Source organism: Nyctereutes procyonoides, unplaced genomic scaffold (assembly GCF_905146905.1).
Source record: "Nyctereutes procyonoides isolate TBG_1078 unplaced genomic scaffold, NYPRO_anot_genome, whole genome shotgun sequence".
NCBI lineage: Eukaryota > Metazoa > Chordata > Mammalia > Carnivora > Canidae > Nyctereutes > Nyctereutes procyonoides.
The window spans coordinates 41,503,826-41,529,132 of NW_026575043.1; the positions used below are offsets into that span (position 1 = coordinate 41,503,826).

A 25,307-nucleotide genomic window follows, 5' to 3' on the forward strand; every position below is an offset into this window, starting at 1 on the left:
ACAAAACTTACTAGCCAACAACAAATTCCAACTTCTCTTTGTACAATCTAAAGTGTCACCTCCTGTAGCACAGAGTGTAATGATAATTCTGAAATTACACACAAAACAGAGCCCCAAGCAATGGAAGTTTTTTTGGTTGTCATGTCATTCGTTTATTTAATTTAAAAGTTCCTTGCAGAGTCCAAATATCAACCATATAAAGCACTCATTTAATTGGAATCTAATTCCACCTACCCTATTACTCCTACACAGATTTTTCCCCCTATGTGATGACAAGGCCAACTATAAGATTCACAAAGGCAATTAAACACAACAACGCCTGATCAGGGCAATAACTATATTATAAAACTACGCAGTAACTGTTAGAGCCTCGTAGTGCTAAAAATTACGGTAACAGACATTGGGTTAATAATCTTTTAATTAATCTCTAGTACCCACACAGCCAAGCTAATGAGCAAAAATTAACAGAGCAAAATGATTTAATGACAATAAAAAAGACCAACGCCAAAAGACAATACATCTACTCTGTGCTGATGACTTTAAGGAAAAAGGTAGCAAACATTACACAAATCAACCAAAATTTTTGTTCAACTTGAACAGTAAAAACTCAAGTTTGTATTAATGAAATGAGATTTACATGGCCACTTTCTCTTAAAGCTTAATTTTTAAAAATTCTATTAAGAGAAGGGGGTCTTATACAATCCCTTTCAGTAATTATCCAATGACCTTTAGTATAAACACTCAGTAAGGAAAAAAGTGTGCTTGACCCCACTTACTACCTGCGAGGGTCCTAACTTAGATTGGTTCAGCCTCAGTTTGCCCATCAGGTTTAATTCTGGTCTCTACATTCCAAAGGTTGATGGGAGCATTAAGGGAGGTATGAGTGGTTCTCTATAAACTATAAAATCCACACAAACAGTCCTTATTAAGTACAATCTCCTGCTCATCAAAGCCACTGGTTTCCGTATCAGAATGTCCTACGTTTTTGTGCTCAAAGTGGGGCTTGTTCAACTGACAATGAGAACACATAGGATGCTAGAGAACTTAGAAGACCCCTGCGTTTTCTACAAATGACTTTATCGTGTCCCTATAAAATGGTCTAGAGACTCCAAAGGCTTAATCTAAGTTGTAATACTTATTTCCAAAGGATAGTTTTTAAGAATGAGGGAAAGTGGTCAAAAGCTACAAACTTGTTAAAAAATAAATAAATCCCAGGGATGTAACCTATAGCATAGTGACTATATTTAATAAACTGTATTGTATATTTTAAAAGTTGGTAAAGAGATTTTTTAAAATTTTTTTTAAGGATTTTATTTACTTATTCATGAGAGACACACAGGGAGAGGGAGAGAGGGAGAGAGAGAGAGAGAGAGAGAGAGAGAGAGAGAGAGAGAGGCAGAGACACAGGCAGAGGGAGGAGCAGGCTCCATGCAGGGAGCCCGACGTGGGACTCGATCCTGGGACTCTAGGATCAGGCCCTGGGCTGAAGGCAGTGCTAAACTGCTGAGCCACCCAGGGATCCCGGTAAAGAGATCTTAAATGGTCTCATCGCGAGAAAAAGAATCTGTTAACTGTGTGCCAATGGTATGTTAGTGAGACTTTCTGCGGTGATCATTTCACAACATATACAGATATGGATTTATTAGGTTGTATTCCTAAAACTAATATTGTATGTCAACCATTATCAATAAAAAATTGGAAATAGCTTGAATATGTAAGGTTCTTCTCATGATTTCAAAATTCTGTGCTAAAAATTCAAACTGCATAGTTCTAGTTCTAGCTGTTCCTACAATTAAAGCTAACACCAGCAGCAAGTATAACCATTTCCCATATTATTTGAGATATTAGTTACACAGATTAGGAAATACTTCCCATCAAGTCCAGGACACTGACATTCAGGGAAATAAATTTACAGATTTCCTCCTACTAAAAACTCTAAGACTACATATAACTTAGGGAACTGAAAATAGTTTGAATAGTTTTTACACTTTCAAGACTTTTATATTTAATATTCTCTTATAAACATAAGAGTGGGTGAGTGGGGAGAAAGTAGGGATTCTAAAATGTTACATACCAGCGCTAAGCAAAAATTCTTATAAATTTTTCACATACTCCACTCAATCCTATTATTAAGGTACAACTTATTCTAATTCTCAGAGTTGCTTATTTCTTAGCTCCCCTGGAATGCTGTTATTTAAGAACATATTATGAATTAAAAGAATTCATTAACATTTAAAACAGAAAATAAAATGTGTCTGGACTAGAAACCAACAAAGAGACAAACATTACATGCAGGGTGGCAATCTGTTCCTCTAAATAAATCTACTCATGCAATCTATCCTTCAGGGAATAGGGGGAAATCAGCTGGGGAATAGTTATCTGAAATACCTTTGGGAAGGTGAACAACCTTCTATTAAGGCTTGACACAAATAATGTAAAATAAAGCAAAACCTTTCCCAAAAATCACAAAGAAAAGGACATGGATCTGTGAATGGCACCTGAAGCAGTTTCCCATTAGCACCTTGTTGTGTGTGATGTTAGAAAGTTTGAGGGTTAAACAGATGAAAACACCTAAAGGGTAACATTACAGGGTTAGACAAGATGGAAAGCATTTCCCATGCAAGAATGAGCAGGATAGTCAAACCTGTACTGGTCCCTTCTACTGTGGAAAGCACAAAACAAAAAGTAGAGGGTACACTATCAGATGAAGCAAACAGATGTGAAAATCAGTTTGATTTTAAGTAGCTCACTTTAAGAAGGCTCATTCTTACCCAGTATTACCATTTAGCACAATCTCGTATATATTCTCCATTTTGTTATAAGATTATTCAATACACTGTATGAAATAGTTAAAAGGAAATTATCCCACCCCACATTCTATTAGAAATCCTTTAGGAGACTATAAGGGGGAAGGAGGGAAAAATAAAAAATAGCTTCTCCTAAGAATAAAGGATCCTCAGATGCCAAGGTATGGACCAGAATGTACACCTGAGAGCATAAATAACAAGATTCTTAGCGAACACCCCAGTAGCTATGACCCAAAACTCTCTCCAGGGCAGGCCTTACCAGCGGGAGGCTGTCCATAAGAAGTTGCATAGGCGGTCTGCCCATAGGTTGCAGTGGTCTGAGCCTGGGTATAGCTGACATCAGTGGGCTGTCCATAGGTTCCATAACTCTGTTGCCCATATGCCTGCTCAAAGAAAATGGATACATACAAGATGTGTGTGTATATATATATATATATATATATATATATATATATATACCTCGTATTTTAACAAAAAAATTGATCAACTTATTTCTAAGTTTCTAAATTGGGAGAACCAAAGCCAAAAATACTGCTTTCTAGTAAAGACTGTAAAAACCAGACAAGTGATCACAGTATCATGAATGCTTGCTTTCCTTCATCTAATCGACTCATATTTTTATAAACTACAAAAAAGTTCCTGAGGTAATGAGGCAAAATCTCAGTTAAATAATACAGATTAACAAGACACACTCAAGGGATAGGCAATAAAGGACCAGGTGTATAATTGCCAGCACTTAGTGTAGCACACTTTTAGCAACTAGAAACAATGTTAGGAAGACAAAATGAACCAAGGGAAAGAACATGAAAATAGGATTAAATCTGTTAGTTTTGAAAACCAGATTTTCAGCCTGACATCAAGATTTAAAAACTATTACACCACTTCAAAGAAAATGAACTAGAACACTGCAAGTCTCCTTAAGGTTAATACCTCAAGAACGGTCTTTCGAACTTGGACATCAGTAATACTTAAAACCTGGAAAAGTATGGGGCATTCTCCCAGATATTAGTAGCATGATCACATTCTAGATCTGAATGACTGGTTAGGGAAAATCTGCCAGAGACATCACACTTCTGTCTGTCCTAGAATGTCTCCATGGCTGTTATTAGTATCCATTTTATGTCACAGACCATTTCAGAATTTGAAGTGGTCTTGAGAAATTCTGAACACTAAGACACTAATTTCTAGAATCTGTTGGGCTAAGCTTTTAAACACAAACTCACATACTGGAAAGAGCTCAGCAGCTCAGTGGCTAGGCAGCCATACCGAGCTGACTCTGTCATTTAACTATGTGACTGGGCAAATGATCTATCTATGCACTGCAATTTTTTATCTGCAAAATGTCCTAATAACACATCCTTTTGCAGAACCACTGCAAAACTAAATAATTTAATAATTATTAAACCTAATACAATATGCAGAAAGACCAAATTCTGAGCAAGGCACTTAACTTGAGAAATGATACTAGAAAGGTATGGAAAATTAGCAAGTCCCAGTTTGGGGATGGGGTCATTTATAATGGTAACCCTACTGTCAAAGTTTAAAACGCCTGGGTATTTTTAAGATTATCAGCACATCATACTTTTCTATTACTTGATTTTTTAAAAAAAGAGCTGTATTAGCTATTTGTTTTGATGGCTGACAAATATTTTGTTTAGGGATGTAACTGCATATAATTATCTTAAAAATTACCTGGGTGGTCTGTGCATATCCTTGAGTTGGTTGGGCGGTGTATGCACTGTAGCTGTAAGAGAAATTAAATGCAAAAACTGAATACAGAACATTCAGACTCCATTATGAAATCCTCTACAACTCCAGGAGGCTCGGTACTCTAAAAACATTATAATCAATCACATCCAAAGTACTGTTCTAAAAGACTAACTTACCCCTGCTGGGCTGCAGCTTGGCTGTAGGTACTGTAATCTAGAGAAAACAAGGAGAAAAAATAATGTGAAGTCAGCAGAGACAAGGAGAAAGAAGATGTGGGGGGGGGGGGAGGAATTCAGGTGCAGGAAAATAAATTCTTTAAACTGTTTCGAGAGGAAGTACAGGCCAACACAGGTCCAAATGGGTATCTCTTCTCAACACCAAACCAAAAAATGAGTCTAAGCCAGTTAAACTCAGAAAGTTTGAAATATAGTGCCAGCTAATGAGGTCAAGATCAGCTGATTTGGCAGATACTTCGAAGGTTCCCATGACCACAACTCCCTCCCACCCCAACTGCAGGCTGTCATTTCAAATACATGATCATCATCCTAAGACTAAGAGAAAAAACAAGATGAACCAACAGGATCAAAAGTTTTACTTTCATCTAAAAACGAAGCATGTCACAATATTATAATGCTTAACATCACACTGATTACATTAGTATCTACATCTCCCCCCAAACTAGTTTTTCTATCACTCCCGCATTTTAGCATTTTGAAAACCATCCCAATTCCTTAGCAGGGCGGTGACATGGAATGACAAAAAAGGAGAGTCTTCCCAATCCAGTATTTTAAGAACTTCCTGACTGTATCAGGACTACATCTTTACAATAAATCAAAGCTAGACATGGGTTAAGAAATCTTGATAACTGGCAGGGTTAAGAAATCTTGATAACTGGCAGAGAAGAAAGCATGTAGTCTTTTTGGGAGTAATTTGCTTTTAGGTATCATCTTTTAGAAACTCAAAATAACTTCAACTCAAAAACAAAACCCCACAACTTTTCTTCCAGTCTCTTCTCTTTCTATATAATATTTCCTGTAATTTCTCTTTTCATATGAAATGTAAAACATGCATAAAAGGACTGAAAACTCTAGTTCACTGAGGTGTCTACAAGTAGTGAAAACAAAGAGGAAATAAAATGGTTAAGTTTTCACAGCACCACTGAACTAAACATATATTTTTTAAAAAGTCATTTCAAAAAAATCTGCCCAATGCTTTGCTCTCCACAAGAAATCTGTATCTTATCCCATGTTAGAAGGCAGTACTGCCATTAGCACTGAACAAAAGGGTCCTTTCTTTTTCAATCAGAAAGTAGCCCCTCATTTGAAAGCAACAATGGACTTCTAGGTCTCCACGGAGGGGTTTCTACCCCCACTTTATCCAAAGACTGCCTCACAGTCCACCTGACCAGATTTTTTTTTTTCTGAATCCATTTTTTAAGTAAGCTCACCTTTCTACTCTCTACCTTAACTACTTTCCTTCTTCTGTACACCCTTAAAATCAGAATCCTGATTCATCAATATTATCAAATCAACTGCCCATGTATAATAAACACATTAATTTATTCAAAACAATCTTAAGGCATTTTAAGGTTAAACCTTAAGGCATTTTCCATAGCACTACAAGTCATGCTTTCTATGTAGTGCATGAAAGTAAATGCAAATCACTTCTTCCATGTGGCATTAACAAAACAAATGAAGCATCAAAATATTTCAACCTACATTTCGCTGAGGTGTCTCATGTTAGAAATGATTCTAAATTGCTGACATGGAAGTTCAACTTTGCAAAAGGACTTTTACACAAGAACAGTTATGTAAAACAGAAAACTGGCAAAGCTGATATGGAACAAGGAATGATCTCAGATCAGTGTGAAACCAGCCCATCTAGTCCCACACTGGTGGACTAAGGGAGGTAGCAAATTTGTTTGAGAACTCATGTTACCTACCTACAACTCACAAACATTGTAGGGACTCAAAAATGTTAGTTACACAATGGTCAGATTTTATTCTTTTAAGCAGTCAGTCATGCTTTGTTTTTAACCCCCAAAACATGCAGCTGAATACTTTACTAAAAATATAGGACAAGTTGAGAAAAGGGAGCCGTAATCCAGAGGGCCGCTAAAGTGTTGGCAAGGTTCTCTTTCTTGGCGGTTACTTGGGAGTTTGCATTGTATTTCTTTGTTAAACTAAACATAGACTCTACTCCTCTATACTTACTGTACACGAGAAGCATCTAACATTACCCAAAGTGTGGCTTTGAGATACTTTATAGTTCTCACTATCCAAAAAGTAGAGATTTAGAGCTTCAGGCTATGTAGGGAATTAGAGTAGTATGGGGCAATTTGTGGGAACCAAATGCTTTGCTACAAGGTCAAGAAGTTAAGGGCTTAAAAGCTCTTGAAAGGTCTAGCCTCATGCTTTCATTTTGAAGGAAAGGAAACCAAAGTATGTGATTTCCCAAAGATCCTCCAGCTGGCCGACTACTGTGGGTCTACATAAAACACAACTGTAATCCTAATACAGTACGTGGAGATTTCCAATAAACAGCTTGGGCAAAGTAAACCAAGAAACTGGCATGTCCAGCCACGCAAAAATTTCACCATACACATTTAGACTCCCCACCATTCAACAGGGAACAGAGAGTAGCACTCTCCCTTATAAATTCAAACACTGCAAGGAAGAGGAAGGTGGAAAGAGCTCTGCGGAAACCACTTCCCACCAGGATGTGTCTTGGACTGTGGTATTTCAGAGTCCTCTTCCTGCGGCACTCTGAACCCTGGCACTAACAGCCAGCATTGACCTGCCGTTTACTGATCACACAGCTCGGTAAGGCTTAAATTGTAAGTTGCTGGATTCTGGGCCCGTTTCAAACTGCATCGCACAAGGACCCAGAGCTTTTCGGGTCTTCCCTCGACTTCTCCCACCGCACGCAGGCCTGGTGTCAGAAGGCCTAAGAACACCCCCCTAGAGGCAAAAATGCCCCACCCTACCAATAACCGCAGGTTAGTGCACAAACAGGCCGCCAACTGCAGGTGACGTTTAGGTTACAAGATTAAACAACCCACGCATCCCTGACCACCCTAGATTGCCACATTCGAGCTCCCACCCCGAGCTTTCTTTCAAAGTCCAGCATGGGTCTCCTTTCCCTCGTCCTTCAGTCCACGAAATAAACAAGCCTGCAGGCCTAACCTGGGCGAATAAACTTGCGAGGCGATGGCTTAAGCATAATTCAAATGCCGACTCGGGCCTTTTGTTTCTCCTAGGTCTAAGAGGCCAGAATTTTCTTTCGGCGGGGATTTCTGGCCTCGCGATCCGGGTTGGTCTTATTATACAACGGATTTACCTCAGCGTTTGCTTAAAAATGGCCCTGGGAAGCCACTTAATTGCTTTTTGGGGAGTAAAGGAGGGGGCCTTAGTAAGAGTAGAACCGAAGCGGCCCGGGGGGCGGTGCTCTGAAGGGGGAAGCACATTCCACCCAAAGCCCAGTAGGGCAGAAGTTCGGTTTGGGGCTGGAAGACGCCGAGAGGGCAGCTCGGCCGCGCCGGACGCCCCAGCCGACCAGGCCATTACGGGGCGCCCGCTCATAGGTCGGCACCCCTCGGCTCACAAACCCACGATTCCTTTTTTATTTGCTTTTTTTCCCCTGGGCTTCTCTGCGAAGCAGAGTCGCCCTCCGGCTCGGGCCGCATCCCTGGCAATGGGGGAGGGGGAGAGTCAGAGAAGCGCGTTGCCGCGGCTCCTCGAGCAGCCGTCGACCCCCCCCACCCCCCGCCGCCACCGCCTCCGGTTTAGGGGTGCCGCGCTCGAGGCCTTGCCGAGCCCTCCCCCAGCCCCCACGCGGGGCCCCGGAGGCCGCAGGCCCCGCCCACGTGGCGGGCGGCCCGGAGCGCGAGGCCAGACGGCCGCCACACAATGGAGACCGCGGCAGGCCCCGCGCGCCCCCGCCGCCGCATGCACCTCGCGCGCCGGGGGCGCCGGAAGGTTCCAGAACCGGCCTTCCCGGTGGGGGGAGGGGAGAAGAACGCGGGCCCTCGAGCTCGTCGGGCCGCGGCGGGTACCTCACACCCCCTCGGCAGCTCCACTCAGTCGTCCCGACCACCCCTAGAGACGAGCAGCCCCAGATTTGGGTGTCCCGGCCGTCGCCGGCGCGACCACTGTTCCCCCACACTCACCCGTGGACGCCATTTTCTCTCCTTCCCTCTCGTTCTTTCAACGTCCGTCTCCCTCTCGCTTTCCCTCTAGGCGCCGCACTGCGCAGGCGCGAAACCCGCAACCTCGGGCGCTACCATCGGGCCAGGCCACGGGGGTGAGAGAAAGAGGGATGAACCACAGTTTTCTCGTCCTTCCCGCCCTCAACTCCTGTCCCAGTGCTCTCTAAAGGGCGCTGGACTTGACGTGTGGGCCGAAATAGCACCGAAGGGTCCGGAGCGGCGGGTGAGCGGGTCTTGGTATCAAGCCGGAAAGATTCTCCGCACGAGGCTAAGCTCTTCGAAATGGTTTCGTCCGCTGGCTCTAGGGACCGTCTCTGAAGAGTCTGCCTTGGAGGGACACGGAGGCCGGCGGGAGGGCTGGGGGAAGGGACCCGGGCCTAGAACAACTGCTGACTAATCGGCGGGCGGCGGGGGAGGGGGTGGCGCGCTGGCTCGGCCGGGGTCACGCGCTCGAGTTCAGGCAGAATGGGCTCGGGGCTCTCTGGCCTCGCCGGGAAGCTGGAGTCCCGACTCCCAGCCAGGGGCCCCGCCCGGCCTTCCGGGGGCCGGGGGCGCGCTCTGCAGTGAGTACCCCGGACACGTGGCCTGGGCCGGAGGGGGAGGGGGAGGGGGAGGGGGAGGGGCCGAGGCGGGTGGGCTGGATGGGAGGCCCGGAACGCAGCACCCGATCCTGAGCCCCCCCCCCCCGTAACGGTCAAGATTGAGAAGGCCCTTTAATCTTAATCCCCCATCCAATACCCATATTTTTACAGAAGGGGAAACTGAAAACCCAGGGAATTTGGGTACTTTTACTAAAGTCACAAAGCTGAGTTCTACCCACACCCCAGGACCCCCACTCTCTCTAGCACTCGGAAGAATCTTTCCCATCCTTCCCATTCTGTCCTCCGAGCTTCCCAGTAAGGTAGGCAGGGCCAGATGGTGCACAGCCCCATTTTATCGATGAAGAGCCTGAGCCCCAGAGGGTTCCAGTTCTGTTTGTCCGTGGGCAAGTCCTTCGCCTTTGTAAAGTGTGAGTGGGCAGGTGGCTGTGAGGTTGCAAGAGGAGACTTGCAGTCGGTGTCTTGGCTCGAGGCAAGGCTGGCACCTGTCTGCCTTCCTGGACTCAATCTAGTCACCTCAGGCAGGTGCCCAGGCCCAAGGAAGGGCAGGGCTCACCCAAATCTTTCCGCGGGACCTGGAGCCAAGCTAGAGTCTCTCTTTCCGTGAACGCATATGGAGAACTTGGGGATGCGTAAGAGGAGGGCACTCCCACCTGCCCCCTGCTCAGACCACTGGTCCAGGAAGAAAGACAGGCCAAGCTGTGCTTTACTAGATAGGATAAGATCCATGAAGCAGGAGATGGGGACATTTGAACTGGGCTTCAAGGGGGTGAGTAGGAGTTTGCCTATTGGAGAGATGGAGGGAGGAATGTTGCAGGCAGAGGAGCTTTCTACATTTTCCTGGCAGGAAACAGGAAACCTACAGGTGGATTTTGATGCTGAGGTGGCCCTTGGCAAGGGAGCAAATGAAACAGTTTGGTCTCTCTGGGATTTTGCTTCTTGCCTCATGAAATCAGCTCACTAGCAATCTTGACACAGGCCTAGCCAGGGCTGAGGGGGTTTCAGCAAGTCCTGTGCCTTGTGGGTCAGAGCCTGAACCAGCTAGACTGGAGCAGCTGCTTCCATGCTGAGGCCCCCCTCCGGCTGGGCTAGCTGGTGGCTACCTCTGTCTCCCGCAATTGGCTGGGATGGCAGGCTACAGTTTATTGAGCAGGATCTGTGGGCAGGGCCCTGCCTTAGTCCATTCCTTTTTCTCATCCTACAAGGAAAGGATTTTCTTAATTCTTATTTTACAGATGAGGAAGGAGAGGCTCAGAGGAAGGAAAACTTGTCCAAGGATGCACAGCAGGAAGAAGTGGAGGGGATGCTGGAACCTTCTTGTGAAAAGGGGGGTTTAGGGCCAGAGGAGCTGTGCTCAAAGCTGGAAGAAGGGGATGACTCCCTCCAGTGTCACTTTGTATGCACTCAGAGTGTGGAATTCCTGCCTCTTCTCCAGCCCTTCTGCCTCACCCCCTTCCTAATCTGCCTGCCCATTGGCTGGCCTCACCCCTCCAGCAAGGGAAACTTAGAGCTCTAGGCAGGGCACAGTGGAGGGGAGGAAACACAAAGGTGGCTGGTCTGCAGCCCAAGGAAAAAGGGAGGCAGAGGAAAGCCGGAGATGGCCCTGAGTTTGCCCTGGGGGGCTGTACCCTTTTTTAGGAAATCCAGAACCCCAGTTCAACTTCTCTGGCCTTGTGCCTCCCACTCTAGGCTCTTCTTCAGAGCCCTTTTGGCTCAGCCCCTCCCCATCTTCACACACAGGCAGAGGGGAGGGCAAGATCGTTAAATGCGTGGTTAGGATCTGAGCTCCTCTGTGGTCAAGTTGCTGGGCCTGCCTTTCCAGCTTCAGTCTCTACTTCTGTAAAATGGGGCCATCGGGAGGGTAGTTGAAAGGAAGTTGGATAAAAATTGCAGTCATAACCGTTGTTATTGTTTTCTTTCACCCCTAGCACACAGCCTCAAGACCACTTTTGACACCTTCAGCCTCACTATGCGTGCCCGAGGCCCCCCTGGCTTACCATCCCCAGTGCTACCCCTTGCCTCCTCTGTCCTGATGCTGCTGCTGAGCAGCCTATGGCTGGTGGGAGCTGGCCCCAGCCTTGCCCTGGCCCCGGAGCTGCTGCTGGACCCTTGGCAGGGTGAGGGCCAGCCCCACGGGCCTCAGAGGAGGCAGGAGACATGCTCTAGGGCCTGAGAACAGTTCGCAGGAGTGCCATGCATCCTGCACTGGTCAAGCAGGGAGAGGACCCAGTGCCTGGGGGAAGGTTAGCCTTGGACAGGAGCATGCCCAGCTCATCTGCAACCAAGAAGGGAGGGCAGAGCATCCAGGCCCAGGGGCCAGCAGAGGGGTGGGGGCCTGTAAGTAGGAATTTTTTTTTCAGGTGGCTTCCCTTTTTGGTGGCTTTCCCTTAAAATAAGAACTAAGGTTTTCAACTTAGTAGGAGAATGTGGAGGAGGTCCTGGGAGTTTAAGGAGTGACTCCAGCTGAGTGCCTGTTTCCCACCAAGATGTTGGGTTGCTCTTGAGAGGCCCGGAGTGGTGGGTCCAGCACTTTCTGGTTAACATAGCAGGGGAGCAGCCACAGCATTTAGAACCCCTTGGTCCCCTTCATGAGTGATTAAAGTGCTGGCAGTGGGCAGACTTTGGCTCCTGGGGAGAGGAGGCTAGGTTAGCTGGTGTCCCCCAGAGGGTGATTACCAACCTGGGACAGCCTTGGGGGTTAGGGCCACTAACCTGGCACATAAGCTCCTTCTCTCTCCCAGCACACCGGCTGCTGACCCATGCCCTGGGCCACACAGCCCTACCTGGCCTGCTCCTGAGTCTGCTGCTTCTGCCCACATTGGGCTGGTGGCAGGAGTGCCACCTGGGCACGCTGCGGTTCCTGCATGCCTCTGCCCTGCTCGCCCTGGCTGCTGGGCTCATGGGTGTGCTGCTGGCAGGCCTTGGGGTGTCCAGCGCAGCTGGTGGCTGCGGCTACATGCCTGTCCACCTGGCCATGCTGGCAGGGCAGGGTTACCACCCTAGACAGCCCCTGGGGATATTGCCACCGTGGCTGCTGCCATGGCTGCTGCTTGCCTTGACACCACTGCTCAGCTCTGAGCCACCCTTCCTGCAGCTATTCTGTGGCCTTCTTGCTGGCCTGGCCTGTATCCTTTGCCTGGGCTTGGGCCCGTGTGGACACGTGGGTTCTGTGGCTGGGCCCCCAGGGTGCCTGGGAGGGAAGTGGCACAAGGGGGTCAGGCCCAACAGTGCCGGGAAGAGCTGCACAAACAAATTCCCAGAGCATCTGAGTTCTCCTCTAGCTGGCTCTGGGCAGGGGGGCTCAGGGCCAACAGCCAGGTAGAGATGCCAACTACAGTTTAAAGGGGAGCCCAGGAGGGCTGAGGTGGCCCAAGGAGCTGCCCAATCCGGCCCTCCCCAGTGGAGGTGGCACCTGAGCTAAGATGTGCAGGATGAGGGGTTCAGGGGAAGAGAAGTGAAAAAGAGCAGGCTGGACAGAGGGTATAGGAAGTGCAAGGCCAGGGTGAGAGTGAGCCTGGGGCTCAGCACTGAAAGGGGGAATACTAGGGGCTGGTGGTGCAGGTGCATTAAACACAGGCTTTTGCTCTCAAGATGCTTAATGCCAGTTGGGGAAAACCGTGCCTTTGGAGGGAACAGTAGGCACAGGCTGGTCCCCCGACCATGATTTTTTAGGCCTGGAGACACTAGCTGCCCAGGCCTGGCTGGATCCTGGAGCAGGGAGTATGTTGCCCTGACCGAGGGCAATGGGGAGGGTGTCAGTGGGCCCAAGGGCGGGCCTTGAATCAGACCTGAGCAGTCTCACAGGGCTCTCGGAACAGAGCAGGCAGGGGGTGGCTGAAATGGGAGGAGACCGCTTTTGTGGGGAGACACACTGGCTCTACCTCTTACTGGCAGGTCCCCTTTCTAAGGGCTTCCACCTTGCCCGAGAGCCAGAGCCGACTAGGGTGAGGAGACTCCCTTGCCAGGCCGTAGTGGGGAGACATGAGGGAATGCCTGTCACACACTTGGCTCAGGGCCCAGTGGGCCATGTGGGCTCACCCCTGGCTCGTTTTGGTTTTCCTTGACCAGCCGCCCTGCCCTGGGCAGACAGATGCAGCCGGGGCGTTCCAGTGGCTGGAGCTCTCTGAGAGGCGGCTGCAAGCGCTGCAGGAGGGTGCCTTGTGCAGAGCCCTGGCAGGGTGCTGGCCATTCAGACTCCTTCCTACCCCAGGCAGCCTGGCCGAGCTGCCGGTCATCCATCCTGCTGCAGCGAGGTGAGCGCGATGCTGAAGACACTGGTCCTGCTGGTGGAAGCTGTGGCAGTGGCTGGCAGTCAGGCCCTCTTCTGCTTCTGCTCCTCCAGGCCTCCCACCCCTGGACCTCCTTACATGGCCTCCCCTAGCCTCTGGTCCCGCAGTGAAGTCTCGGCCCAGCTCCCACCAGGCCTGGGGTCTGTGCAGCAGACCTGGGAGGGCTCCTCAGAGGTGGGCATAGCCTGGGCCAGGCCCAGCTTCCCCCCGGAACCCCGCTGTGGGCAGCCCTGGATGAGCAAATGCTGCAGGAGGGGATCCAGGCCTCACTCCTTGAGGGGCCAGCCCAGTGTCCTGAGAGCCCACTATGGCTGCCTAAGTCCTCCGTCTCCTCTCTGCGGTAAGGCAGGTGGGCAGGGGTGGGTCCCCTGGTACAGGGGCTGGAGGTGGCCCTGACGTTCCCTCCCTGTTCCCCTCTCCCCATTCCACAGGCTGCAGCAGCTGGAGCGCATGGGCTTCCCGACAGAGCAGGCAGTGGTGGCACTGGCTGCCACAGGCCGAGTGGAGGGTGCTGTGTCACTGCTGGTTGGCGGGGAGGTAGGCCCTGAGGCCCTGGTGACTCAGGGGAGGGGCGGGCCTGCTCACCCTGAGGGTCCTGGTCCCCCCTAGCACATGCAGGCCCTCAAGTGACCAGAGCCCTGGCCTGTCTGCTTAGAATCATAGTGGGGTACAGGAGATGCCCCTCCAGCACCACACCCTGGTACTGCTTAGAATAAAAACCAGTTCATTTTTCAACCTGGACCTCTTTGGGGATAGCAGTTGTGTCTGACTCTTCTGTGTTGGGAACAGGGGAGATGAATAAATGAATTAGCAGCGAAGGAATGATGCATTATAGAACAGCCCCTTGATGTGCAGAGACAGCGTTACTGTCTTTGAACTGTGCAGGAAGCCATGTCCTCCACCTTGGAGCAGAGGACCTTGTGCTGGGCTGGACCCCCTGCCAAGGAGCATTCTCCATGGCTCCTTTCCCGGCTAGTTTCTCCCTAGTCTTAGGTCTCCACCTCCACGAAGACCCGCCTCCAGGAGACTTTCCCTGTCCCCTAGGAATATCCCCCAGTGCCCCTGCTGGACTGGGGGCCGGTTCATCCATCTCTTCAGGCCTGGGAGGCTCCATGGCTGGTGCCTGTGTCCTGCTGGGCCCCCTGCTCAGGAAGCAATGTGGGGGTGCCATGGGGGAGAAGCTTCTGCAGCTTTGAAGAGGCAGCTCCTCCCTCCTGGTGCCCCCTCAGCCCTTGCCCTGGTCTCAGGAGCCAGAGGGCAGAAGGTGGAGCATGGGCCTGAGATGCCGATGGGCAGTGGGGAGAGATGAGGGCCGAGGGGTGCTTGGGAAGCTGGACTTTGGGCAGTGGTGCGGGGAACTGTGTGTCCTGGAGCAGCCTGCGTACTAATCCACGTCAGGGGGCCCTACCCCAGGCTGGAGCCAGAGGGGAGAGGTTGCAGAGACCGGAAACAGACCGGAAGCAGACCCAGCAGCCTGAAGGCCACACCCTCCCCTTATGGGTGAGGAAGCTGAGACTGGGAGGCTGCCGGTCACCCAGTCTGGGGGCTGCACCAAGGCCTGGCAGCCCCTTGCTCCCCAGGCCTCTCAGAAGCTGCCACCACTGCTGGGCACCTGGCCAGGGGGTGGGGGCAGCCTGCCCCTCTGCCCTGCTCCCCTGCCCCCTCAGCCCCACAAGGGCTCACCTCACAGCTCTGCGTTGTGCATGGGCAGGGCTCCTGGCCCTGCCCAGCCACACCCCATCTATGCACACAGTGAGACACACCAAGGGGACATTAGACTGGGGGCCTTTATTGGCTGGAGATGTCTACCTCCAGGGGGCCCCTCCCTCTCCATGCCCCCACCCCCACATGGGACATGGGAGGGGCTGGGGGCTTCTGGGGCAGGACCTATGCAAGGAATCCCTGCGTCCTGCCTATTGAGCTCAGGGTGGGGACCCAGCACCAGTAATCAAGGAGAGGAGGAGTGTGTTGGGCTCCCCAAGGTTTGCTTGGGGAGGAGGGGGAGGTGAGCCCTTCCCCATCAGCCCTGCATGTGCCAAGGGCCCAGCAGAGCCCCAGCTCCTGGGTCCCTTCAGCGCCTACAGGCCCCGAGGATTGGGCAGCTGATAAGACTCGAACCAACCACCCCTTCTCTGCAGGCCTGCAGCATCCTAGTTCACAGAGGGAGATGGAGGCCCAGGGCCCTGAGCAAGGCCTCACCTCTTGCCTGCCCCTCCCTCTCAGGCTACTGTGCTTTCTCAGTTTCCTATTCGGCTTACAGGGTGAGTCAGGACCAAGACTTGCCCATCCCAAAGGCCTAGGGGCAGAAGGGACCCTGAGGACATTAATAAATACCGATGGGCGGTCCCTGGAGGCAGTTGGCCAAGTCCAGGCTGGGAAGGGAAGCCTGGCCTGGTCTGCCCCTAGGGCCGCCCCCACCCTCAGCCTCTCTCGTTGCGGCTCCTGGGGGCCACGATCCGGTAGTTGGCTGCGTGTCCTCCCCTCTTGCCCCGCAGGAGGCTGGGAGTGCCCGTGCCGGCAGGGCCTGCCCCCGACCCCTCTGGTTCTGCCGGAGGGAAGGAGAAAGTCAGGGTTAGTGAGGTTTGTGTGAGGTGCCTATCTCCCTTCAGCCCTCCGGGCTGGGGCGCTGGATACGCTGCCAGGTGCATTGTGCCCTGGCATCTGGGAGGCAGAGCTGTGAGAAAGAAGGCTGTTTACAAGCTGGTTAGTGCCTCCCCTTCCCCGCCTGGAGTTATCAGCTCCCCACCCCCATGAGAGCACTCAGGGCCTCTATTTGATTTGATTTTCTCTGTCAAGTGAGGATAAATGAACCTGCCATCTTTCTGAAATGCTTGGCAGGTAGTGAATGCTCCATAAAAGTATAGTTCTTTTTCAGGGGCTAGAGATGTGCCCTGAATCCTCCCCCTTTCACAGCTGGGTAAGCTAAGGTCAGGGAATAGACTGACTTTCCCCTCTCCTTGGGTTAGGGCACCTGTGGTGGAGAGGAGTTGAGGAAAGCCAGGCTCTACACCTACTGTACAGCTTTGGGTAAGTCTAATCTCTGTCAGGGAATCAGTTGCTTCATCTCTAAAACCAGGAGGGATAGTTCCAGATATACTCTGAAGTCCTGGCCAACTCCAATAATTAAAATTAGTTCTAATATGGCTATGGTGAAACATGCCCCAACCTGGAAACGGGTTGTCCTGCAAGAGTGAAACTGAATAATTGGCATTCTTGCCACCTAGAAAACTCCTACTCATCCTTCAACACTCAAATGAGGCCTAACTCCTCCAAGAAGTCTTCTCCCAACTTTCAGTCCCTCTCTAACTTTAATAAGTAGTTCAGGTAGGTCAGAATGGGCTATTTATTGAGAGGAACACTCAAAGAGTAGAGCCCTAGGATGGGGAACTTGGCTGAGCCTCCAAAATGCTGTTCAAAGGGAGAGACACTTGGACTCTGGTGAGCACCAGCTTCCCATTGGGGCACTGCCAGGGTAGTGGGCTACACCCTCATAATCACAGCTGTCTAGCACTCTGACCTTGTGTGCCCCAGCCTCCCATACACCTCTGGTCTGAAATTTGAGGCCCCTGGGTCAGACAGGTGTGTGTGGTCACAGTCAAGCAGATCCCATGCCTCTTCAGGAGGAGAGGGGCATGGAACTCAGGCTCCCACATCCCCTAGGGCCAACTCCTGGCCCCCCCCCCCCCATGTACCAATTATGTGGTTTTGGGCAAGTCACAGAATCTTCAAGTCTCATCCGGAACAGGGGAACCATTGTGGTTAAATATTTAAGGTGACCAGGAGTGCAAAGTGGTTTTCACAGTAAATGCTGGATTATTATGGACACTAAGTGTGATTCTGACCCAGGTCTCCTGCAGGCCTGCACTGTGAGTTGGTCATGAGATGCTATTCAGACACAATCATATTCTGGGCCCCTGGTTTCCCCAGGGCCCTCCTCAGTGCCTGGTAGAGCAGAGGTGTCAGTAAACTTTTGTTGATGGAGCAACAAGAGCCAGTGCTTTAGAGGACAGACCTATGGTGGATCCCAGGCCTCCCCACTGCTCTCGCTATGACTCTGAGATCGTGTGAGTTCTTTGCACTTCTGTTTCTTCATCTGTGAAATGAGCATTCACCTAGCAGTCCTGTTAAAAGGGCTGGGTGTGTGGGGATCCTTGGGTGGCTCAGTGGTTTGGCGCCTGCCTTCGGCCCAGGGTGTGATCCTGGAGTCCCGGGATCGAGTCCCACAACGGGCTCCCCGCATGGAGCCTGCTTCTCCCTCTGCCTGTGTCTCTGCCTCTCTCTGTGTGTCTCTCATGAATGGATAAATAAATAAAATCTTAAAAAAAAGGGGGAGGGGGCTGAGTGTGAATCTCCTAGCCCGGTGGCCAGGATGTGTGACAGCTGATACTATCTCTTCATTATTGCTTATAACCTAAACATAAGCCCAATCTGGGTCTTTAGATAGGCTCCTGCTGTGTATGATGGGATGATGGGGAAAGTTCCTTCTTTGCTCTCCTCTCACCTCCCTTCTAGGGCCACAATGCAAGCTGGCTCCTGGGGTCACCCAGCTGGGATTGTGGCCACAGTGAGTGGGCGTAGCCCTTCTTAGGTGACCGGCACTCTCTCCCTGGGCTGCTGGACACAGAGGTGACCAAAGTGGAGGTGGGGTACAGACCAAGGGCTACAATGTGTCCCTTCTGGCTTCTCTCCCAATACTGACAGGAGGTGGGGGGCACCTGAAAAAGCCTGGGATTTGGTCCTTGGGCCCTAAACTGTTAAAGGGAGCGGAAGTCTGGGAGATGGTCGCTGATGTTTCTAAAAGCTAGAGAAGCCCTGAGGCAAGGTGGGGAGAGCTTTGGAAGCAGACTACATGCCCCTTCCAGCCTGCAGGCCTTTGTCCCTTTGTCTTTCTATCTTCTTGCTCTCACACTCGTAGGGCTCTTCCGTGACCCAATGCAGGTGTCCCCTCTCACAAGAAGACTTCTCCACCCCACAGCCGGAAGTGATTGCCACTCACTCACATCCTTTGGTGCTCCTGTATCCCATGGCCCTCATCTCTGTAGACACTGAGGGCACCCTATTGCTTGATGGGCCCAGAGCATCTGCCCTGACTTGGCACTCAGTAGGGGCATACCCTACAGTTTTGCTGAATGAAAGAGGCTTGGCTGTCATCCTGGCCCTCCTTCCTGCTTGAGGACTCAGTTTCCCCAAATGTAAAATAGACGCAAAGTTGGACATGATGTCCAAGGCCTTTGTGGACTAGTTTACTAGGATTGGGCTGTGAGATGGGGCCACTGGAGTGGGGAGAAGGATGGCCACAGGGCCTCTTAGCCGGTAGAAGAGGACCAGAGCTCAGCCTGGAGGGTGGTCAATCCCTGCCTCTCTCCAGGGCCACCCACAGGCTCTGGTTTAATGGGGAGAGCCTTCCTTAGCCCCACCATGAAAAGCCAGGCACAAGGAAGGGTGCAGTCCACTTGGTGTCTAAGCTCCTTCCATGCCTTCTACTTCCCTTTAAGAGCCTTCTCAAACTGGGCCCTGCCAGATTCTCTATCCTCAGCTGTCACTCTTTAGCAGCCTCATAGAACAGTCAAGCTTCTTGGCTTTTGCTCATGCTGTTCCTCTGCCTGTTTATTCATACTGATCCTTGCCCTCCAGGTCCATATAGATGATACCTCCTCCAGGAAGCCCTCCCTGAGATGCCCAGCCTGGGTCAGAGGCACTTCTGTGTTGTCATAGCACTCACTCCACCATGGTATTCCTCACCCTCGGTTTAACAGTTCCAGGGCAACCCCGGCATCCCTGCACCCTACACTCCACAAGAACAGGACTATGTCTGTCTTATCTGGGAGCCTGTCCCTGCCAGCAAAGTGTCAGACACCGTCTACTGGTCGGCTGGAAGAATTAGAGAAGGAGTGTCTGCTGGCCTGGGTCCACTGGTGGGAGGTGACTTGTGTCCCTAGGCTCTTTCTGGAAGGGGCCGCCCCTATCTGCCCGCCCTGCCATTACCTGGCCAGATGATGGCTTCCAGCAGGGTGACTCGTCTGGCCAGGAGCTCCAGCTGAGCCTGCTGCTGCAGGAAGCTCTGTAAGCTAGGAGCCTGATGGGAGATCAAGAAGAGCAAGACGGTGCGAGTCCGGCCTCCAAGGGCTGGGCCGGAGAGCCGAGGGTGGGGTGTAGGGGCAGCCACCGGCCGGCTTCGAGGCAGGAGCCTGCCTGGATGTGAGTCTCTCTTGAGACCTTGGTCTCCCCTTCTAAGTGGGGAGGGGGCTTGCCTGGCTCCTCAAGTGATCAGATGATGGTGAAAGTGTTGGGTAAATGCCTGGGGTGGGGGTCTGGCTCTCTCTGGCCCCTGAAGGGACCTGCAGGATGGGTTATGAGGACCAGAGGGGGAAGTGCAACTGTAAGGGAGATACTTGGGGCCAAAGAAGGCCTGCCCTGTGAGAGCCTCCTAGGGCTTTTGGGGGAGGGGAGGTCGGCACTGGAGCGGCCTGAGCCTGGCTTCATCATCCACAGTCCCTTGAACTTCCAGAGTCTAGCTCCGTAACCTATTGTCCTGTGAGCTTGGAGACTGGCTCTGTTACCTGCAACTTCTGTAGAGCTGAATGAAGCCTGACTTCATTATCCACGATCCCCTGCTCTGCTGCAGTCTAGCTCTGTTTCCCACAATCCCCTGGTGGTCTGGAGTTTGGCCCCACTGCCCCGAAGTTCTTCCAAACTCTTCCAAACTGTTACCTCTGCTTCCCCTGCAGGCCTGGAAACCATATTACCCACAACGCCCAGAGGCGCAGGTCTGACCACAGAGGTGGTAGGCCCAGGTTTCTAGGGGCCCCCTTTTCACCTGTGGAAGAGGGACCAGCCATGGAGGGATAGGGGGCCTTGCTCTCTCAGGTCCTCACCTGCCTGGGGCAGGCACCTTCTCCAGTCTCATGACTGGGTCCAGGCAGCTCCACCCCGGGAAGGCCTGGGGAAGGCTAGCGGGTAGGGGCTGGGCTGTCTGTCCGTCTGTCTGTCTCTACTCACCATAGAGCCCAATCATTGTTTCCAAGATTAAAACCCTCTCAGCTAAAATCTTCAAAGCCTCGCGTAGTTGGTGCAACCCCTCCCCCTGCGGAGGAAAGAGACAGATGCAGCCGTGAAGGGGGCAAGGAAGGGGGCCCTGCAAAGCTTGTTGGTGGCCCATGCCCCACCCCGGACATGCACCTGCAGCCCTGCACCACCAGCCACAGCCCACGGCCCTCGGACAGCCAGGATAAGACCGGGAGAGGACGAGTTGGGGTGGGGGCGGGCAAGACAGGTGGAAGCAGCCCCCTCAGTAAGTCCTGATGGGTTCCAGCTGGCTGCTCTCTGCCCACACCCCTGCACATCTGCTGCACTGGTGGCAGGGGGATCCCAATCCACAGGGGCCATGCCACTGTCCCAGAGCCTGCCACTGAACCTGCCCTAGAGGCTGTCATGGGGCACACCTCAATCTCTGTTGCCTGACACCTGCAGGATTCCTGCCACATCCCTGGCCACCTGCACTCTTGTTGACTTAATATTCTTTAAACTGAGTCACTTTTTGCCTTAATACTGCATTAATCTCACTCTAACGGCTTCCATCAGTGGGAACAGGCTACTTACCAATATCCTTTCCATTCACATCAAAATGAATATATGCAAGCAAAATTATAAAATGTTTGCATGGCATCACTTTTGGGAAGTTGTGCTTAAAATGCTGGAAGAGCTGAAGTTCAGTCCACTCCCCAGCTCTTTTCACTTTGGACTCCTCCCTCCCCAGGCTCTGACTATTCCAAGTCCATATTCTGGACATCCTGGAATTAGGCTCCCGAAGCCCCACCCTCCCTTCTGAGCAGTACCCAGGGATGTGGCAGGGGGGCCCCACAGCCCCTCCCCCAGCTTGCCCCTTGGCAACAGCATCAGCTGCCACCCCGGGCTCCTGCCAGCCCTCGTGTTCACTTCCAATTTGTCTGTCTGTCCTTTCCTTCTCCAGCACGGGGTCCACAGTCTGGCTGAACCTCCTCACTCCCTCACTCTTCCTCTCTCCTGGTCCAGACTAAAGCTATTTCCGGAATGTTGATATGGTAATTCCAACAGAGCACCAGGACAGCAAGAACTATTCCAGCCCTGACGTATCTGGGAGTCTCTCTCGGCATCCTTTACTTCGTACAGACTAAGTGAACAGAGGGCCAGAACATGTACATTGTTACAAGAGGTCCAACCCTTTACAGTTCACCAAAACATCTAACAGCCGAGAGACCGTCCACCATGTCTGTGAGCCTGCTGTGGCATTGCTGGGACTGTCCATTGTAACCCGGGTGTCCTGTCCACAGCATAAGGACTGCGCTACCCTCAGGCCACTAAGTGGCCACTGCAGCCGAAGAGCCACAGGGTCACCATGGGCCACACACCAAAGTAATCCTTCTTCAAGTATTACAGGAGCAGGATCTAAAAATGGATGACCTTCAAAAATTATGTTAAGCCTCCCGGCATGGGCAGTGGGACAAGCTGACATCACGAACCTTCTGGTAAGATGTAATAAGAAGGCACTACCTCCACTACTGCTCCTGCCGAGAGCATTTAACTGCATCTCATCACGAGGAAATGATCAGACAAATCTAGATGGTGGAATATTCACAAAAAGACAAAGTCAAGAGAAAGTAGGAAAGGACAGGGAGGGACGCCTAGGTGGCTCAGTGGTTGAGCATTTGCCTTCAGCTCAAGTCGTGATCCCAGGGTCCTGGGATTGAGTCTGGCACCAGGCTCCCCATAGGGAGCCTGCTTCTCTCTCTGCCTATGTCTCTGCCTTTCTCTCTGTGTCTCTTGTGAATAAATAGATGGAATCTAAAAAAACAAAGGACAGGGGCTGTTCTAGATTACAAGACACCAGAGATGGAACAACCAAATGCAATGTGTGAATCTTGATTAGATCTTAGATTAAAAAAAAAAAAAAGCTAAGAAAGGCATTTTGGGGATGACTGGTAAAATTTGATATAAGTTAAGTGATACAGAACTTGATGTCATCATTTCATTGAATTAATGTCTGCTTTCTTAGATGTGATGGTGGGTTGTATTGGGGCTTTTTGGGAGAATGTCCATATTCTTTTGAGATACACACTGATGTGTTAGGGGAAATGTGGATGGGGTTTGCAGCTTACTTTCAAATAGATTTTTAAAAAGTCTATAAATATAAATAAAGAGAAAGAGCAAATGTGGCAAAATACTAATAGTTGGTCAGTCTACAGGAAGGCAGAATGATATTCATTATACTGAGTTTTCTGCATATTTGAACATCTCCCCAATGAAAATTGGAAGAGAGGTGCCTGGCTGGCTTATTCTGTAGAGCATGTGCCTCTTGATCTCAGGGTTGTAGGTTTGAGACCCATATTGGGTGTAGGGATTGCTTAAAAATAAAATCTTTATTAAAAACAAACAAAAAAGGAAATTGGAGGAAAAAATGAAAAACAAAATCCTGCTATTTGGATCCCTTCTAAGATGAGTGGCCTGTTGTTTGTGCTGATAACCCCCCAATCCCCTCTTGGCCTGGACTGAGTGTCCAGGGCCTGCTGAACACCCCCACTCAGCTTTAACACAGACAGCTCCCACTTTCCTTGGACAGAACCCAGTAGGGCAACTTCTCCTGGCTCTCTACTGTAAAGGTTGCCTAACTTCTCACTCTCTGTTACAGCCAAACTAGCACCAAGTATCTCTTAATCCATTGACATCCATCCATCCTCACTGTTCTCCCTTCCAGTTCCAGCCCCCTGGTCTCTTGCCTGGATGACCACAACAGACTCCCTCCTGCTGTCTCTCTGCTTCTCCCGTGTTGCTCCCTTCTGTCTTTTCTCCACCCGTAGTCAGAGGAGCTGTTTGCAAACAAAACTCTGTGTCCCTTCCCTGCTGTTAATACTTCAATGACTCCCACTGTCCACAGAACAAAGTTCAAATTCCTCAATGTGGCCTCTTAAGTCCTGAAAGCCTGTTTGGCCTCCGTCTCACCCCTTGACTGTCACACTGTACCAGGCCAAGTATTTGCAGCTCCTTGAACACACCAGGCTCACTCCCGCCCTGAGGCCTTTGAACATGATGTTCTCTCTCCTCTGTCTGGTTAATGCACCTTTCAGGCCTCAGTCCTCATCTTCTCCAGGAGGATGCTAAATCCTCTGCCATCACAGCTGAGCTCCCTCTCTCCTGTGGCCACTGGTTACTGGTCTGATCCCCCCATCCCACTGTGACCCACCTTGAGGGTAGGGACTGTCCAAATCATATCTATGTCTACAGTGCCCAGCCTGGGACCTGGCACCCACCGAGGAGGGGATGGTTTCCCTGGTCCTGGGAGCTGAAAATCCCGGGCTTCAGTTCCACTCTGCCAACAATTTGCTCTGCAGGAGTTGGACCTCAGTTTTTCCTGTCCGAATAAGGGGGTACGAGCTTTGGTCTAGATGGGCCAGCTCAGCTCAGTCACTCTGGGCAGTGCCTGCAGTTCATGCTCATGACCACTGGGTGTCACTGCTGAGCCAGTCTGGCCAGTGGTTCAGGTCTACCTGGGGGTTAGTAGGAGAGTAGCCCCCTCAGGGTCCTTCCCCGCACTTGACATCATTCCCACCTACCCCAACAGAGTTGGTTCCCCAGTCTCCAAAGCCTCATGCTTACCCCAGCCCAGCAGGACCCCTCAAGCAGGTGGCAAGCAGGGGCAGAAGTACAGGTGGGCAATGGGGCAGGAGGCAGGAGGATGGGCAAGGGCCCTGCTACCTCTGGGGCAGCCCCTCCCACAGGTGGTCCTGAGTTAGAGGCCTGGGTTGGAACAGTTCAGGCATCCATTCTCTTCCTGGAATCCCCATGCAGGGATGGAGCTGCATAGTCTAATTCAGCCTCATTTCACCTCTCCTAACTCTCCTGGGCTGGGTAGAAAACATGTTCCTGGAGTGGGAGTGGCCAGTGAAGGGGCCTAGAGGAGCAATGGGCTGGGTTCACACAGGTCTACCTGACCCCCAGCCCAGCTCATGCCCATACTGGCAGTGTGCTTAAGAGGCTCTGGAGCCACTGGGGTTGAAGGGGTGTGTGGGGAGTAGAGTGACAGTGAGGGGCTGGGAGAGGCTTGTCGGAGAGGTAGCAGGGCCTCAGAAGTCATGGGAAGACACGGGGGGTGGGGGGGAGGACTCGTGCAGGGTGAGGGGCTCCCACGGCTGTATCCATCACTGACCCCACAATCAGGAGCAGAGAGGGCAAGGCAGGCGCTTAGGTGTATCCCATGTCATTAACTAGTGCCTGCTGGGAAGTAGGGTACCCCAACCAGACTGCACCAAGGAGGGGTTGGGAGAAAGGGAGGCATGATACCAGCCTCCTGAATAGCTTTTCAGTTTTCTTTCCTGTAGGGGTGTCTACCCCCACCCTACCCATTTTCCAAATGTCTGTGTCCTAATAGTTCCCAGGTCCCTGCATTCTGGGATTTTTGGTTCTCCTCCCATGCATCACTTGGGTGGGCAGATTTCTAGGCCTGGGAACTGATTCACTGCAACTCTCTCCAATGATTGTAAAGGTTTCTAGGATCCCACATGTGGTTTCTATGTCCCCTTTCTCATATATGCTATGTCTCCTGTGCATGTGACAGTTTCTAGGCCTTTCTTCTCAATATTTATGGACTTCCTATGTTTATAGTGGTTTCTAACCCTTCAGCTCATTTTCCATGCTTCTCTCATGTAAATGATCATTTCTAGGC

At 51.0% G+C, this 25,307-nt stretch overlaps 3 protein-coding genes across 6 annotated transcripts in view; 1 reads left to right on the forward strand and 2 right to left on the reverse strand.

Moving 5' to 3' along the window:
- Window positions 1-8,850, reverse strand: part of EWSR1 (EWS RNA binding protein 1) — a 29,143-nt gene extending 20,293 nt beyond the window's left edge. Inside the window, exons 1-4 of the mRNA XM_055322612.1 lie at window positions 8,686-8,850; window positions 4,694-4,730; window positions 4,500-4,551; window positions 3,067-3,190 (exon numbers count right to left, since the gene is read on the reverse strand). Of these exons, the coding sequence (XP_055178587.1) occupies window positions 3,067-3,190; window positions 4,500-4,551; window positions 4,694-4,730; window positions 8,686-8,698 (226 nt within the window). The 5' untranslated portion in view covers window positions 8,699-8,850. The remainder of the gene's footprint in view (window positions 1-3,066; window positions 3,191-4,499; window positions 4,552-4,693; window positions 4,731-8,685) is intronic.
- Window positions 8,851-9,114: 264 nt separating this feature from the next.
- Window positions 9,115-14,353, forward strand: RHBDD3 (rhomboid domain containing 3). Its single transcript, XM_055322613.1, is given in 7 exon segments — window positions 9,115-9,287; window positions 10,559-11,440; window positions 12,065-12,448; window positions 13,414-13,576; window positions 13,666-13,814; window positions 13,817-13,952; window positions 14,044-14,353. Coding segments are annotated over 6 exon segments (1,158 nt in total). The 5' UTR covers window positions 9,115-9,287; window positions 10,559-11,292; the 3' UTR covers window positions 14,222-14,353.
- A 1,028-nt stretch (window positions 14,354-15,381) lies between these two features.
- EMID1 (EMI domain containing 1) overlaps window positions 15,382-25,307 on the reverse strand; it is a 49,879-nt gene continuing 39,953 nt past the window's right edge. Inside the window, exons 15-16 of one of the 4 annotated variants that reach the window (XM_055322616.1) lie at window positions 20,612-20,696; window positions 15,382-16,157 (exon numbers count right to left, since the gene is read on the reverse strand). In XM_055322616.1, the coding sequence (XP_055178591.1) occupies window positions 16,033-16,157; window positions 20,612-20,696 (210 nt within the window). In that variant the 3' untranslated portion in view covers window positions 15,382-16,032. Of the gene's footprint in view, window positions 16,158-19,597; window positions 19,689-20,611; window positions 20,697-25,307 lie in introns of those variants that run through there. The other 3 variants (XM_055322615.1, XM_055322617.1, XM_055322614.1) reach the window with 3 other exon arrangements.